At 47.6% G+C, this 17002-nt stretch overlaps 1 protein-coding gene across 1 annotated transcript; it reads left to right on the top strand.

The window, feature by feature from the left end:
• Positions 1 to 3367: 3367 nt before the first annotated feature.
• Positions 3368 to 13324, top strand: UBXN10 (UBX domain protein 10). The gene is made up of 2 exons (XM_025397442.1): positions 3368 to 3442; positions 7815 to 13324. The coding sequence occupies exon 2, from the start codon at positions 7830 to 7832 to the stop codon at positions 8670 to 8672; it is 843 nt and encodes a 280-aa protein (XP_025253227.1). The 5' UTR covers positions 3368 to 3442; positions 7815 to 7829; the 3' UTR covers positions 8673 to 13324.
• Positions 13325 to 17002: the final 3678 nt, after the last annotated feature.

Below are 17002 nucleotides of genomic sequence, written 5' to 3' on the forward strand. Positions count from 1 at the left end.
GTAAAATTGCTCTGCTGCTCATTCACCAGGGGGAACCCTGAGGCTCCATTGTTTTCTAAAGCAAAGGAGGGCTATGATGCCTCCATGAAGGAGCACTGTGAAGATGAAAGGAGCTGACTCAGGGAGGGTGCACAGCGCCATCTTGGGCATGTTCCACTGGACCGAAGGGGACCAGAGAGAGCACATGAGCTTTTGTGGGGAGGCTGTGGTCAGGAAAGGGCTTCACAGAAGAGATGGCTTTTAAGATGGGCCTTGGAGGATCAGTCGGTTTGGCTTAACTTCAAGGAAGGGAGCAGGGTGGGGTAGACATGAGCAAAGACACTGGAGATGAAAAAGCTGGGGCCCATCTGGGGAGCAAGCTGGCTGCAGCCCAGGGAGAGAGCTAGAGAGTAGATCGGGACAGGGCTGGAAAGGAAAGTGAGTCTACATTTCAGCTGGCAGGGCAATGACCTCTGCCCATGTTTACTGAGATCCACTTTGGGTATGTGCCAGACACCAGGCATTATGGGGTCCATCCTTTGAAGATATCCCCTTTATAGAAGGTCGGGGACAAAGGCAGCAGAGGCACAGCAATGGACTGGCGCCTTCCTTTCCTCCTCTCCTGCCTCCCCCTGGGGCTGTGCATTACACAACACTGCAGAGCAAAAGGCATATACTGCTGACATTAACTGCACGTACTGCTGACATTAACTGCACGTACTGCTGACATTAAACAGACCGCCATTTCACTGTGCACTGGCAAAGGCACGCGTGCGCACACACGCACACACACACGAGGTGAGAAGCCAATTTGATTCTCCAAAGAATTGCATAATTCTTAGGTGATTTTAAAATAGCTGATGAAGAATCCACTTTAATCTTTTTTGGGTGGGTGCTGAAGGGCTGAAGAGCATCGCTAAGACACTTTTGACAGAATCATTAACAAGAAATAAGCCGCCAGCACTCAGTTGCAAAACCAGCAGCTCCTAAAACCACCATCTTTTACACATTCCGAGGGCCACAGAAGCTTCCTGGATGACCAGAGTGTGTGAGGGGGCAGCCCAAACGAGAGGCTGGGCCCAGCCCAGGCCCTCCCCAGCAACTCCCACGGGTCACGGCCCTCCCTTCTGAGATGAGCAGAAACACCACCACTGAAATGATCTTCTTTCACGGCCCCCAAAGAACTGCCTTGTCTGTGCTAATCACTCGGCACCTAATCGTGTCCAGCCTGTGCCTGCTATTCTACCCTGGGCTCAAATTGTATTGAAAATAATCTGATTTGTAACTGTTCATCAGCGTGAAAAGCATTCTCTCAACCAGACTGTGAACGTCTTGAAAGACGGTTAGAATTGCGCTCCTGTCGCAATCCCGTGTTCCCATGTCCAGGACAGACCAGATAGCAAATATTTTGCCACATGCTAGATAATGAATCTATCGTTCTTTTTTTCTTTGTTTTTGGAGAGATAGGGCCTCACCAATGTTGCCCATGGCTGCTCTCAAACTCCTGGCTTCAAGTGATCCTCCCACCTCGGTCTGTCAAAGTGCTGGGATTACAGCCATGAGCCACCATGCTTGGCTTGAATTTATGGTTCGTGCACGTCTACTAACATTATCTTCTAATGATGCTGTTGGTAAATTATTCATCTGCGTATCCCATGAGTCTAGAACAGAGCTTGGCAGACAATAGTCCAGTTAAGGCTTCTTTCGAAGAAATCTTAATTCCACCTTGGAAGAAAGACTTCATCCATGAGGTCGGGACCTGAAGGGTGAACGGGAATTAGGCAGATGAGGGAGGGTCGGGAGGAATCTTCTAGGGTCAGAGGGAGTGTGAGGGTGTGTATATGTGTGGTCAGAAATGGGCTTCCAAGCACCCACGGAGGAGCAATGCACCTTGGAGAGAATCAGAAGACACTAGAACTGGAGGGAGGGAGAAAAACAAGGAAGCGTAGGCAGGCAAGTTTGCAGGCCTGATGGCAGAAGGCTGAGGAAGTTTCCATCTGATGGCTTCTATTTTTTCTCTGAAGAGGGCAGTAAAGGTATCTTCTAAGAGGGAGGAGGGAGGGAGGGAGGTGGGAGAGGGAAAGGTGGGAGGTTTCGGGAGCAAAACGACGTTTTGAAATAGCTATTGAGAAGAAAGCAGAGGCTGGGTGAGGTGGCTCATGTCTGTAATCCCAGCACTTTGAGAGGCTGAGGCGGGAGGATCACTTGAGCCCAAGACTTCGAGACCAACCTCAGCAGCATGGCAGAACCCTATTCTACAAAAAATAATAAAAATTAGCCAGGCGTGGTGATGCACGCCTGTAGTCCCAGCTACAAGGCAGGCTGAGCTGGGGAGGTCCAGGCTGCAGTGAGCTGTGATTGCACCACCGCACTCCAGCCTGGGTGAAGGGGCAAGACCCTGTCTCCCCTTCAAAAAAAAAAAAAAAAAAAAAAAAAAAAAAGGAAGAAAGAAGAAAGGAGGGAGAGAGAACCCAATGGTTGGTCGGGGATGGAAGTGCAGGGCTGATGGTCTAATTGAGGTTAGAGACCTCGTGTTTGTTACACCAAGGTGTGTGGCTGGCCAAGACTTCTTCAGTACCCATGTGTAGGCAGACTGATTTGGCTTGGGGTTTCATCAGATGGAAGGAGAGCAGGACTCGGGGAGGGAGGATCATTTTGAGAAGGCTGAGGGATGGGCCAGGATAGGGAAGAAGCAGGTTGACAGCGAGGGGGAAAGCAGAGACAGCAATGGACAGGTAGCCCAAAGATGGTGAAAAGCAGATACAGCAGAAGTGACTCAAGCGGCTGGAAGTGGAAGAGATTGTGGCTGGGGACATCAAAGGAGGTGCAGATGCTGTTGATAAGGTTCCCAGTGTGGCCCGGGGTGGGAGGCTGATGTGAAAATGAGGAGGTCAGGGATCTGGCGCTGAAAGGGCTGTACTGAGGATGGGGACCCTGCTCCCCGCAACTCAGATACCCTAGAAGCATCCACTCAGAGTCTAGGGTTCCGAGAATCCATCAGTCCCACAGCCTCATTTTAAAACCAGGGACACTGAGAGGCTCAGGACCTGACCCAAAGTGAGAAACGGGGTTTGAGAGTAGTGGTGCTGCTCCCCGCGCCTCCACGCCCCGGCTAGGGCTCTCCTTCTCCCAGACACTCTCCCCAGCGAGAAACAGAGGCAGGTGACGCTAGGAAGAGGAGGAGAGAAGGAGGCCGCAGGTCCCTGTCGCCTCCAGGCCAGGCAATACGGCTGGCAATCCACCGACCTGGAGCTCATGGCCTCCGCCCTCCTGGCCCAGCGGCCCCCACCGACCCCACCCGACCCGACCCGACCAGACCCAACTGGACCCCACCCGACCCAGGCCGGTTCCGGTCACGGCGGAAGCACGTGGCCCCCCACCCCGCGGCGTTGCCCGGGAGACCAGGGCTGTTTACCAGCGGGACAGAGCTGGGCGCAGGCGGCGGATGGAGCGGAACGGCTAGGTGAGCGCGGTTGCCAGACCCGGCGGCCTGCCCTTGGTCTCCGCCGGGCCTGGAAGGGGCCGGGGGAAGCCAGTCCCTGAGCCCCCAGCACGTCACCCTTGAGGGCCTCCCCAGACCCAGCCCCAGGGACGCGAACCCCGGGAGACAGGCGAGGGACCTGGAGAAAAGTCTGCTCCCGAGGCAAAGCAAGCCTGGCCAGAGCTCACCTTTACCAAAGGGACCTATGCAACCGCTGGGCCATGCCCTCCAGGCTGGGATGTAGCGATGGGGACACAGACCCAGGGAGAGAAAAGGACGTCCCAGTCTCCGGCAGGGCAGAGACCGGAACCAGATGGACCCTCCCCCAGTCCTGTGCTCTTTCACTGAAGTCAGTTCTCACTTTCTAAACGCTCTTTCTCGCCCCTCCCCCAGATCCCTCCTCCACCCCTTAAGCCTGTTGCCTTCTAGGGCGCTGGAACTTGGACATGATTGAGTTATCCCCACCACTTCCTTGCCCTTCTGTCTCTGGAATCATCCCTAATTCTCTTTCCAAACATTTGATCACTTGGTGGCTTGTGGTTCAGTGTGGCACTCTGCATAGGACAGTGTATTCTAATCACTAGTTTGGGGTAGAACTGGGAATGGTACCAGAGTTTTTTCATTCTCAGGCCAACCACCATCTCCTGTTGGTTCTTCAGAGCATTTTTATCCTGAAAGCCTGGTGGGGGTGTGGGTTGGGGGTGGGGAGTGGCAACGGATAGGATTAACTGATACAGTTTTAAAAGACCAATTCAAATGTATGTATCTTGGTATATATCAGCAGATGGTATGTAGGCGGTTATATTTTACTGCATATACTGTAGGCTTAGATTTGGGTTGTGAGTGAAATAGGGTGGTCTGACCCTGTGGTGGGTGGTGGGCACCCTTAGAAAGCAGGAGCCCTGCTTTAGCTTCCCCCATCCACATTTCCTTCTTTCCAGTTGATTTGCTGATGAATCTTAAGGAATGGGCACCTGCCCTTCTGGCAACTTCTTGGAAACAGTTGGCAGTGTTTGCTTCCTGACTCCTAGCAGGCCTCTGGGGCGCAGCTATTGTGTTTAAGTAAACAGGCCACTCGCCTATTCAGCTTGGCAGCTTGGTAGATGCCTACGCCTAGATCTTGTCAAATCAGTTTGTGGTTGAGCGGCTTCCAGGCCTAGAGGTGGTGAAATGAACTGAGCAGGGATAATGATGGCTGCTGCTAGGAGCCTTCCTGGACTGAGGGCGGCGGGCAGAGTTCAGGACCCGACGTGTGAATATAAAGGCACAGTTGGCCCAGATCCCCAGACACCTGTTTCCCCAACCGCCCCATCCCTATGTGATGGCTGCTGGGGAGAGCTGGTGTTCCCTCCGTGTAACAGATGGTCCCTGTGCTCGGGAGGAGGCAGTGGGTTATGAAAGCAGGTTGGATATAATGGTTTTACCTGAAGGAGGTGTTAGTCTCTAAATAACCATGAGTGGGCTCCTAGGAATTAGTCATAATTGAGGTTTTTCTCTGAGATAGCTCACAGTCATGTTATCTTATGACCAGGGTGTCTTGAATATGACACCCCCTGAACATGGATAATTATATAGAACCAAAAGGTATAGAAAGTGCATGCACATACTCAAGTTTTACTGTTAAAAATAATCCCACAGAGAGCCTGTGAGAACACATGACTCTCCTCATCAAAGTTGTTAAGGAAGAGGTTTCTAAGTTACCAAACTCACTGACAGCTAAACCTTCCTGAGGCATGTGTGGGTGTTGGAAGCCAAGCCTGTGATAATTCTGTAGAAGCTGTGGCAAATTAATAGCCATTCCACAAGTGGGGAGGGTGGGCCGAGAGGGGCGTGGGTTTGCCTGTGGAGCTTATCTTTGGCAGAACAGTTGGACAGTTATGACCTTCTCCTGCCATCCTGAGTGAAAGTGCAGAGCTGCTAATTGCCAGAGAAAGACTTGAGAATGAGACTAAAGGGGGAAAAACACATTCTTCACAGTTGATCAGAAAATAGATGAAATTAACAAGGAGATGGGCAGTCTTTTTTGATGCCAAAACTTTGCTAAGGAGAAGGCTCCTGAGCTACTAGCAGCCAGACTGGGTGTGAAAGACGAGGGAGAAGTGGAAAATGGGGAGTGGAGAGAGACTCAGGCTGTGAGTAGAATGCAGCCGACATAGAGGCCTTTAAAAGAGGGTAGCTTTGTCCCAGATTTTGAATTGAGCAGGACATCAGGAAGATACAGGGATGCTGTGTTTTGTTTGGTCCTGGTTTGAGTGGAGAGGAAGCAGATACTCCCTAAAATTAGGCAGCAGTGGTTACATGCACGGAATGGTAAGGTTAGAATACATACCCTGAGAGGCTCAGATTACATTGAAGATTTTGTGATGAAAGGAATGAATTTGCAGGAAGTAATCATTCTACGGGAAGTGAATTTGAGGTAAGTAAAATGTAGAATTAGAAGAGAAGTGATCAACTCAGGATTTTTTTTTTCACATGTTTTTGAGGCAACTGAATAGGTGGTAGCTCATTGCAATCCACCTCCCTGTGTTTCTGTGCAGTGGACAGGGCAGGCATGAGTTTCAGGACTCACCCAGCTGGTTGACTAGGAGTAGAATCACCAAGGACACAGGGGAAAAGTTCTAGAGCAAAACAAGGAAGGCTTTTGAATTTAGCAGACAGAAAGCCCTAAACAGACAACCCAAAGCAAACAACAACAACAACAACAAAATCCCTTAACGTTTAATTAAGTTTCCACCATGCACTAAGCCTGGTGCTTCCCGCCTTACCTACATTATTTCATGTTATTATCCTCATGTTACAGACAAAAAGACTGATGTTCTGAGGTATTTCAGTAATACCTCTAAGATCATTTAGCTAATTTGATCGATGAGGAAAGTTTTGTGCCGGAAAGGTAGAGTGATTGCCCCTTGATCAGGTAGCTAGCCAGTGGCAGAGAAGCTGAAATTGAACCCACACCTTGTGACACCCGGTCCTCTGTCCTTTGCTCCCAAATATGCTGTTTCTTGGGGATCATGAATCACTGGAAAGTCACCAGAAGGTCTTTAGAAGGCTAGGAGAGGCCAGGTTCACTTGTGAGCAGAAAAGTCAGGAGTCACAGTGGTGGTCAGGACTCAGAGGGAGGCAGGGAGCCCAACAAGATGTCTGCAATGTTTAGGGAAAGATGGAACTGGAGATTGGGAGGAGGAGGTGCTGGTAGTAGTGTTAGTGAAGTGGCCACCAAGATGGCAATGAAAGAGGAGGTGTCATGGTTTAGCAATTCCGGGTCTGCACAGAGAAATGTTCACGCCTCCCACCATGCTTCAGTTCATTGCTTCTGGCGGATTTAACCAGGACTCACATAGACTCTTGGTGGGAGATCCAGATACAGAGGCCCCAGGGTGCCTATCAGGTAGCTGGGAAGACAGAAGTCTGAACAGCTCGGGAGGCTGAGGCACAAGAATTGCTTGAACCTGGGAGGCGGAGATTGCAATGAGCTGAGATCGTGCCACTGCATTGCAGCCTGAGTGATGGAGTGAGACTCTGTCTCAAAAAAAAAAAAAAAAAAAAAAAAAAAGAAAGAAAGAAAGAAGGAAATGTGAGCAGCTAGTAGACATACAGAATGTGATGTGCTGGGCTCAGGAAGCAGCTTGTATGGGTACAGAGGACACAGGACCGGGTGTCACAAGACCTGGGTCCTATCTCTTGCTCTGCCACCAGCTGGCTGTGTGACCATCAGGAAATCACTCTACCTTTCTGGCTCACACATCTGTAGAATTAGCATATGCCCAGAGTTGCTATAGGACAGCGACCAACAAATGATGGCCCACAGCCCAAATCCGGCCTGTCACCTATTTTGTGTGGCTCATGAACTTAGAATAGCTTTCACATTTTAAAATCATTGAAGAAGAATCAAAAGAGCGTATTTTGTGACACATGAAAATTATCTGAAATTCAAATTTCAGAGTCCAAAAATGAAGTTTTATTGAAACACAGCAGGTTTTCTGGTTTTTACCAGAAACTTCCCCCCTCCTAAAAGAGTAAGAATTAGTCCCCCACCTTAATCACGCTTAGGTGCAATACTTTTTATTTTCTTGATAGCAGTTGTTACTCTTTGAAAATGTCTATTTACTTGTGGGTTTTAACCCCTGTCTTTCCTCACTATAATGATTTACATTGCAAGGACTTCATTTCGCTGATGTCTCCCAAGTGCCTAAAATAAATGAATGCATGCCTGAATGAATAAATTGCAGCTGGTGCCCCTTTCTAGATGCCAGAAATTTGTGCTTATTCTGGGCACTCAGGGAGGGAATGGCTTGGATCTAGGAGTCCCAGGAAGTTTAACCCACGGTCTCCTGTTTTTTTCCTGCTTCCTTAGGGGTCTTGAGAAGCAATGGCCACAGAAGCCCCTGTGAATATAGCACCACCTGAGTGTAGCACTGTTGTCAGCACAGCAGTTGACAACCTCATTTGGCAGCCAAACTCACTAAATATGCACATGATAAGGCCCAAGTCCGCCAAGGGACGGACAAGACCAAGTCTGCAAAAATCCCAGGGCACAGAGGTGTGCGCTCATCATATACCATCTCCGGCTCCAGCCATTCCCTATGAGTCGCCAAGCAGCCAAAAACCAGGAGCCTGTGCACCCAAATCTCCAAACCAGGGAGCTTCTGATGAGATCCCTGAGCTGCTGCAGCAAGTTCCCATTGGAGCTTCCTCTTCTCTCAATAAGTATCCAGTCCTTCCTTCTATCAACAGAAAGAACCCGGAGGAGGAGGCTGTGGAAAGCGTCGCCAAAAAGGCCAGCTCACTGCAACTGAGCAGTATCCAGGCTCTTTACCAAGAGGAGACCTGCAGCATGAAGACAAGTGAACAAGATTCCAGAGCTCAAGCTTTTGCCATGGAGAGGAAATGCATCATCCGAACCAAGAAACAGGGCTCTTCCAGGGCTGGAAACCTGGAGGAACCATCGGACCAAGAACCAAGGTTGCTGCTTGCCGTCAGATCACCAACAGGCCAAAGGTTTGTACGCCATTTCCGGCCAACTGATGATTTGCAAACCATTGTTGCTGTGGCGGAACAGAAAAACAAAACCTCCTACCGACGCTGCAGCATTGAAACAATGGAGGTGCCCAGGAGGCGATTTTCTGACCTCACCAAATCTCTACAAGAGTGCCGAATCCCCCACAAGTCTGTGCTGGGCATCTCACTGGAAGATGGGGAAGGGTGGCCCTGAGTCTACAGCCACCCAGCTGAGGTCCTGGGTCTCTGAGCAAAGGAGCATGCTTGGGCGTCGTGGCCTCCCAGGCAGCCTGTTTCAAGTGCCATGTGGACCTGGTGCAACTGGGAAGCGTGGGACTCTCGTTTCCACTGCGTGTCCTCTGAAGCAGTGAAATCTGTGCCTGCGCCAAGTGCGCGGAGAAGGCTGCCTTCCAGCTGTTCCATTCTCTCCGCCACCAGCATAACTGGCAAGTTACCAAGGCTGTTCCTGAAACAGTGGTGATCACGACTTCTCCTTTCCGGAGTTTGGGGTCCTTCTAAACTAATGGTCCTTTTGGAACACCAGCTTGCCTTTACAGTGAACTCTGATTCTCTTGAAGCCAATGCTTTCCTTTCTGTATTTGATGCAGGATTAAACACTTCCCAGAGTGGATTCTAGTCTGGTAAATAACCAGGGTGTAGGAACTATCTAACTGGCATTTGTGTTTCTTGCAAGTATTTTAAAGAAACAGGCTGTTGACCCCGTCTTTGGAAGTAGCCCTTGGCCATGCATGGTTAGTTTCTTAGGGATTTATTATTTGTATGAGGTGGCATCGAAGGGAAGAATGGGTTTTCTTCCCCCAAAACATCAGCTTTTCTAAAATAGTTCTAGAGCTTGAAAGTAAGTTGCTTCCGTGAGCATGGATTACCCAGTAGCTACTTTTAAATAGAGACTGACTAGGTTTACAACTTCTGGTAGCTACTTTGTGGGCTGAAATCTTCCAAAACAGAAAAAGCCAGTGCAATCTGATTTCTTTTGCTTTTGTCAGTAATGGAATCTTTTGTTTTTAAAATGTACAAACCTCTAAGTCTAAACGGGTTTGTACTGACAACTTCCTTGGCTTATCTGGGGTTGGAGCAGTTGTTTTATTCCCCAGTTTCAGTGTGTTGCCCACTTCAAACATGGAGTGTCCTTTGGAGCTGTGACAGAGGTGCCTGTTCTGACTTAGAACCTCTGGAGGAGGAGGGGGGTGCCTTGGTCTGGTGTTACTCTGCTGTGCCTGTACTGAAAGACCATGTGCCCCGAGCATCTGGTTGGTCGTCATGAAGTACATCAGCCTGTCTTAGCCTGAGCTGCTTTGAAGACCATGGAGTCTTGTGTTTCCAACTTTGAAGTGATGATATGGACGATTTGCCAATGTTCTCTTCTATTGCAAGTTCAGCCAGACTCCATGACTCATCTGATCCCTTTTATGGCCAAATCATCCTTCAGAGTAGGGAACACTCAGACGTTCTGGGCATGTTGTTCCCCCAGAGCTTGGTCATCACGAAGCCCTGAGTTTGGTGTGTGCCCCCGCCTCCTGGGTATACAGAGAGAAGGCAGGAATCAGGAGTTCCAGAAGCATATAAATGTGGCTACCCCAGCAACAAGCGCATCCTGTGCTCAGATAAGGTGCATGGTTGGGAGTGTTTTTGTTGCATACTGAGGCTTGGCAGTGGAGATAGGCGCCACTGCCGTTTGCTCAGAAGAAGGCTGGCCTTGTCCTAACTGTATCCCACACCACCCAGATCACTCTAGAATAGATTATTTCTGAATGTTTTACAGAATTTCTTAATACCATCCTGGTTTGGTCAGCCATTCCTTTGATTGGAAAGGTCAGCTGGGGCCAGTGGTGCCTCGGGCAGGCCCACACAACTGGCCACCTCTTCCCGTTAATGACCACAGCAGAGGGAACTTGAGCCCAGAACCTAAAAGTACAGGAATTTCACTTCCCACCAGGACTCGGGCATGTAACTCTGCGTCTGATCTGGGAGGCTGGGGGAAGAGCCTCCCATAAAATCACACCTACTCCGTGGTAAGAATAAAATGCCACCCACCTGGGACTTGGTAATTTCTCCAGACAGGAAAGCTTTAGAAAACTTGAGTGAAATGGAGCAAGCTTGAAGGAGTTAGAATCTTCTACGCTTAGGATTTGCTGCTGCTGGTGAGCTTAGGATTTTGGGGTTGGGAAAAAGTGGAAGGCATAAGCATAGAAATATTTTGGGATATATGAATAAAGCTAGACTCAAACCATCATAACAAACTTTTTTTTTTGGACAAAAGATGATGTTACTAACAATAAAAACCAACTTGTGTGAAACTGAGTCAGTGGAGAAGTGCATCTCGTATTTTAACCTAAGACTTCACCTCCCACACACAACTGGACAGAGGGGTGTGTTAGCCTGATCTTCAGTTTTCTCACTGGGAAAGCACTTGTTCCACTGTTAGAACCATGTCCTCCTCCCTGGACACTTCCGATGCCCACTGCAGAACCTCCGGGGCTCCTGTTCTCAGCTTCTGTCACAGCACTTAGCTTGTCTGGATAAGAGTCACCTGAATTTTTCCTAAACATCATTCCAAGTACTCTGATTTTGAGGGTTGGCAAGAACAAACTAAATCAGGATTCAGAGTTCCTGATAGCTCCTCATGTGGCATTGCAGCTGAGGCCCCCTGTCCTAAATGGGCTCAACTGGCCTAGCACACTCCCCTTGGTGGCTTTGGGTGGGTCAGCCTTGCCCCATTTGGGGTCACAGACCTCAGTTATTCATTTAACCAATGGTCATTGAGGGCTTACCTGGTGCCACACTTCAAGACAAGCATGGGTGTCCTGGCAAGAAAGTGTTGGCAAGAAAATATGAACCCACCATTGAACTCTCAACTCAAACCTTACTGAAGTCAGTGGCTATAGCTTTATGTGCAAAGGACCCCAGAGTGAGGATCCCACATTGTTACTACTGGGTCTTCTCCCCACCTCTGGAGATGCTAAGAAAACCCTTCCCCACCTTTTCTAGTGATGGAGTAGGAACTTTGCATAGGACAAACCTTCACGATAGGTTACTCCAGTATATTCCCGATAAAGTCCAATAGGTAAATTAGTTTTGGCAGCAGAAGGAACAGCAGGAGAAGTAAGTGATTCATCATCTAGAATCCAAAAAATTTGCACCAACAGATGGCAGGTGGTTATAACACAACAGTTCTTGCCCTGAGAGTATCTGGGGACCCAGCCAACAGCCGTCAAGCCAGGGCAGTCCTGCGGAAGAGATGGCTTGTGAACATGACTGTGGACCCAGAGTCACCCCAGAGCTCCCACATAAAATGTTTCACAGACAGAGAAACTGAGAGCAGCCTTGGGGCATTCATGCCAATTAATAACCTTAAAGACTACAGCCAGATCCACCCGCGTCACAAAAGCAGGCATTCGAGGAACTATGCTTTTGTTCATGCTCTTATCTGCCATTTTAAATGGGTTTCTAATGTCAAATAAAGCCACTCTGCCTCTTGGGACAAAGATGTTTATCTTCACATAGTTTTTAAAATAAAGTCCTCATAATAAGTTCAGATAAAAGAGCCTTTTACATGGTAAGAGGATCTACTTTTCTACCTTTTAAATGGAATAATGAAGAACGCTGTATTATTTTGCTTTAGCATTAGTTTAGAAGTCATTCTGAGAATGAAGCAGGAATCTCTGTTTTCTTAGTCCATTAAGGCAACACCCCACAATGAAGTTGAAAGTTCACGAGCCTATTGACTCTCATCCAAAAACCACAACCAACCAAACCTCATCATGTAACAGGGAAGACCCAGGGTCACTTCGGAGGAGTTAGCAATCAAAGGAGAACAGACTTTTGGTGACTCAGTTACCAACACACAAGACAGCAACTCATAAAACTAAAATTGGGTGTTTTATTTTTTGTCTACACGGGTGGCGTGCCACTTTCCTTTCCTATTAGGGAAGCTTCTCCCAGCCCTTTCTGACGTTCATCTGTGTGCCTTTACATTCAAACAGTTTAGGAAGCAGCAGCCCTCCTAACGCTCGACGCGGAAGCACAAATCTCTGGAGGTATTTTTGGACACACTTAAATCCTATCCCAAGAGGCTGAACGACTGTGGTGACAAATGCCCACGGGTAAAACTGAGCAAGCCTCATTCAGACTGTCCTGCTCAGAGATGCCCTCTGGCTGCCGTGTTGAGGGTCTGGGGTGGAAGATGGAAGACTAAGCGCTGGAGATGTGAAGGTGACTCAGCGAGAGGTGATGGTGGCTCGGGCCAGGGTGGTAGCCAGAGATGTCATGAGAGGTGGCCAGATTCTGGACATATAATCCATTTTCTTAAGGAAAAAAAAAAAAAAAAGAGAATAATTTGACAAGTTGGAACGTACCCAAGTGGACTTAGCTTGACCAATATCGCCAACGTGGATTGTTTCTGCAAAAACAAACAAGCAAAGAAACACCACAGCAGCAAAGCACATGGCAGGCAGGGGAAAGACCCTGACCAGCAGGAACATTCACATCAAGGAAATGCATGAGTGTTTTTGGACAAAGTGTACAGAGAAAATCAAAGCTATTCATTGTTTTAATTAAGAGATAACACTGAGATCACTGTTTCACTTAATGTGTAGATATAAGTTAAAAGTATCATCTAACTCTGGGGTAGGATATGATTGCTGACCAAGGTTACTTAATAAGAAATCCCTTGTTCTAGTTAAATACATTGTTTATCTCTGTCTCCCGTCCTTCATCCCTCCCTTTCCTGCCACCCTTCCCTCCGTTTATTCCAATCCAGCAGCTGACTGGCGATGCATTTCTTCCTGGGAGGGCAAACAAAGCCATAATTCTGGGGCTTAAATAATAAAGCTCCTAGTTTCATAGTTTTCATGCCCACCTCGTGTTTATATGAGGGGATCTGTGCAGTGGGGCCTTGGTCCTTGGTCCCTTTTGTGACTGGCTAAGAGCTGCGTCTCTCTGACATTTGTTCTCTTTGATGGGAGATGTAAGTGTCCTGGGTCTACCCTGGCTGGTGAGCACCTCCAGCAGACAGCCTGGGTCTGCTCTAGCTCTAGCCACTATTAACAAGAATCGCCAGCCACCTGCAGATGAACCCTGGGAGAATGGCGGGGGCTCCCACCCTGCCAGCTGGGACGTATTGTCTGGAAACTGCTGCCCCCACCCCACCACCTGCATACAATCCTGGGATCCTGACGATACCAGCCTAGACCAGACATAAGCATTCCAGGTCCTGAAGACTCTGGATCTGGACTCTTGGCCACTCCGTAGAGGATTCCCCAGCCCAGGCCTGGACCTCAGTTCGCAGTTTTCCTTCCTTTTTTCTTTTCTTTTCTTTTTTTTTTTTTTTTTTTTTTTTTTGAGACTGAGTCTCACTCTGTCACCCAGGCTGGAGTGCAGTGGCGGGATCTCGGCTCACTGCAACCTCGGCCTCTTGGGTTCAAGCGATTCTCCCACCTCAGCCTCCTGAGTAGCTGGGACTACATCCGCGCACCACCATGCCCAGCTAACTTTTTTGTATTTTAGTACAGATGGGGTCTCACCATATTGTTCAGGGTGGTCTCAAACTCCTGAGCTCAGGCAATCGGCCCACCTCAGCCTCCCAAAGTGCTAGGATTACAGGCTTGAGCCACTGTGCCCAGCGCTCTTTTCCTTTTTAATGGCATTCCCAGCAGGCCATCATCTGATTGAAATCATCTGTAACAAATTTATTCAACAAATATACATTAAGCACCTAGATAGCACATATCAGGCTCATCAGTGAACAGAACAGGCCGAAACTCCCTCCTCCCATATACTAATGGGAGGAGACAGAAAGTGAATATACATAATTCACATAGAATGGAAGAAGAGGATACATGCCACAGAAAAGAGAAAGTAAGGCGCGGTGGCTCACGCCAGTAATCCCAGCACTTTGGGAGGCCAAAGCGGTCAGATCACGAGGTCAGGAGTTCAAGACCAACCTGACCAACATGGTGAAACCCCGTCTCTACTAAACATACAAAAATTAGCCGGGTGTGGTGGGGGGCACTTGTAATCCCAACTACTTAGGTGGCCGAGGCAGGAGAATCGCTTGAATCCGGGAGGTGGAGGTTGCAGTGAGCCGAGATCATACCACTGCACTCCAGCCTTGGTGACAAAGCAATACTCTGTCTCAAAGAAAAAAAAAAAGAAAGTAGAGCAGGCTGTGGGGATCTGGAGGGCATGGGCAGGGCAGGGGATTGGCAGAGGATGAAATCTGACACAGATGGTCAAGGAATACCCAGGTGAAGAATCAGAAGGAAACAAGGTTGTTGGCCTGTAGATAGGTGGGAGAAGAGAGCTCCTCGAAGAGGGGGCACAAAGGTCCTCAGGAGAGAGCATGTCTAGCCTGTTAGAGGAAGGACCAGCAGTGGGTGTGGCTGGAGCCAGGTGGGTAGAGCAGTCAGAGATGGGGGCAGGAGACATGCAGTGTCACTCTGGGTCAGATGCAGAGCCACCGCAGGCAGCTGAGCAGAGGAGTGGTGCCCGATGGATGTCTTCAAATCCGCTCTTGGCTGCCGAGTTGAGATTAGGCAAAAGCAGAAGATAGAAGACCAAGTAGAAGCTATTAGCGTAATCTAAGTGACAGATGATGACCAGAGTGGTCCCTCCAGGTGTCATGAGAAGTGGTCAGCTTCTGGGTATAGAATCTATTTATTTTTTAAAAAGTAATAATTTTATTGTAAAAGTAGCTTTGAAGTAAATGCTAACTCATAATGTACATCATCATTATACATTATTTTTCCAGACACAAAAGGCTCATTCTTACAGAAGCCATTATATTCTTCCCCAAAAATAAAAACACACGCTTTTTTTGAAAGATGGAAAGCTTGGGAGATACAGAGAAGATTAAAGAGGAAAATAAAAATCATCCATAATCCTTTTGGTCAGAGATAACTGTTGTTAATATTTTGCATACATTTTTTTCATTCTTAACGACTAAATTTATGTTGCACATTACTTTCTTGCCAGTAGGCACACATGCATATTTTTAACATTTGTAATCTTAGCAAACACAGTTAAATATTCTTTCTCCAAATATCTACAGCCTTCATAATTATTTTAAGACTGAGCAATACTTCAACATGTTGATGTACCATAATTTATTAAACTATTTTCCCTTTATGGAAGGAACATCTATATAGTTCCAATTTTTTCTGTGCTGAAATCTTCATTTAGGTAGCTTTTGCATCTTTTGAATTATTTCTTTAGGACAGATGTCCAGGAATAGGATTGGCAGGTCAAATTATATGAAAAATTTTTATGGATTTTGCTTTGCTTTTCAGCGCATTATATAGCAAAGCACGTAACAACTTCATTGTAGCATCTTCAGTTTTGTGGTTACTGCTTTTTAAAATTTTCCCTGTTTGTTGATTGAAAATGGAAACTAAACTTCGAAAACTTTCCATGCTGCTGATTACTATTAAGTATTAATATTTCCCAAGCCTCTCAACACACTTTTAATAGTAAAATGAAAACACAAAGGCACAGTTACTTTGTTGTCATAATCCAGACACTCTAGTCCAATTAATGCCAAGGAAAGTAGGACTGCTGGGGGCTGAGAGAGAAATGTCTTTGTTCTTACTCTTCATATTTACATGAAGCATTACACCTCTCAAAATATGTACGGTCTTGAACATGATCTTGAAAATGCATGCAAGATTTTAATGAATCAAATCTTATTTAAATACATATCTTTTCACTGAGTCAACAAACGGAACATGTACATGCAACAGACGTGGGACATGACCATGACCATGAACCAGACTGGTCTCTGCTCTCAAGGAACTTCCAATCTAGTGGGAAGAGCCATGTGAATTTAGAATGGGCATATATGGTAAGACTGATACTAGCCTTTTATCTCACTTGTCCGTAGTCAAGTGAGATATTGACTAGCACAACAGTGGCAGGAAATAGTCCTCTTCATCTATAGTAAACGGTCTCTGGAAGGATGTCTGATTGCTCAACTTCACAGCAGCCTGGTCAGAGCCTTTAGCATTCAGTCTGAGGACCAGTGCTACCAAGCCATGGGTTTCTAATGCCTTTTAATTTGGACTTAAAAAAAAAAAAAAAGAGTGTGGAGGAGGTGTGAGAGGCAGGTTGAGGCAAAGGCCAGTCTGGGAGCACAGGAAATCAGTTCACTCTGCAGAGAGTGTATGTCCCCATTGCCATTGAGGAGACATTCCTGGGTCTTACTGAAAACACCATTGCACTTGGTCTTGTCTGTTCAGGCTACACTACCCTGCTCAGATCATTCCCCACCAGGCCTGCTAGCCAAGGAATCTGGCATCAACCTGTCTGGAGTCCTCAGTCCCATCCTCCAGGAAGTCCAAGGTGTGAGTCACAGACACCCGCTCAAGAGAGAAATTGACGTGTACATTCACAGTCCACCGAAAAGGTTGTCCCTTTACATTCAGGCAGAGGAGATGGAAGACCGTAAACGGGGGCGTGGCTGGCAGACAAAGGCCAGGAGGCAAGCATTAGGGGAAATGCAGAAAGTCACCAGCAAATCCCAGACAGCAC

This window comes from Theropithecus gelada, chromosome 1 (assembly GCF_003255815.1).
Source record: "Theropithecus gelada isolate Dixy chromosome 1, Tgel_1.0, whole genome shotgun sequence".
Classification (NCBI taxonomy): Eukaryota; Metazoa; Chordata; class Mammalia; order Primates; family Cercopithecidae; genus Theropithecus; species Theropithecus gelada.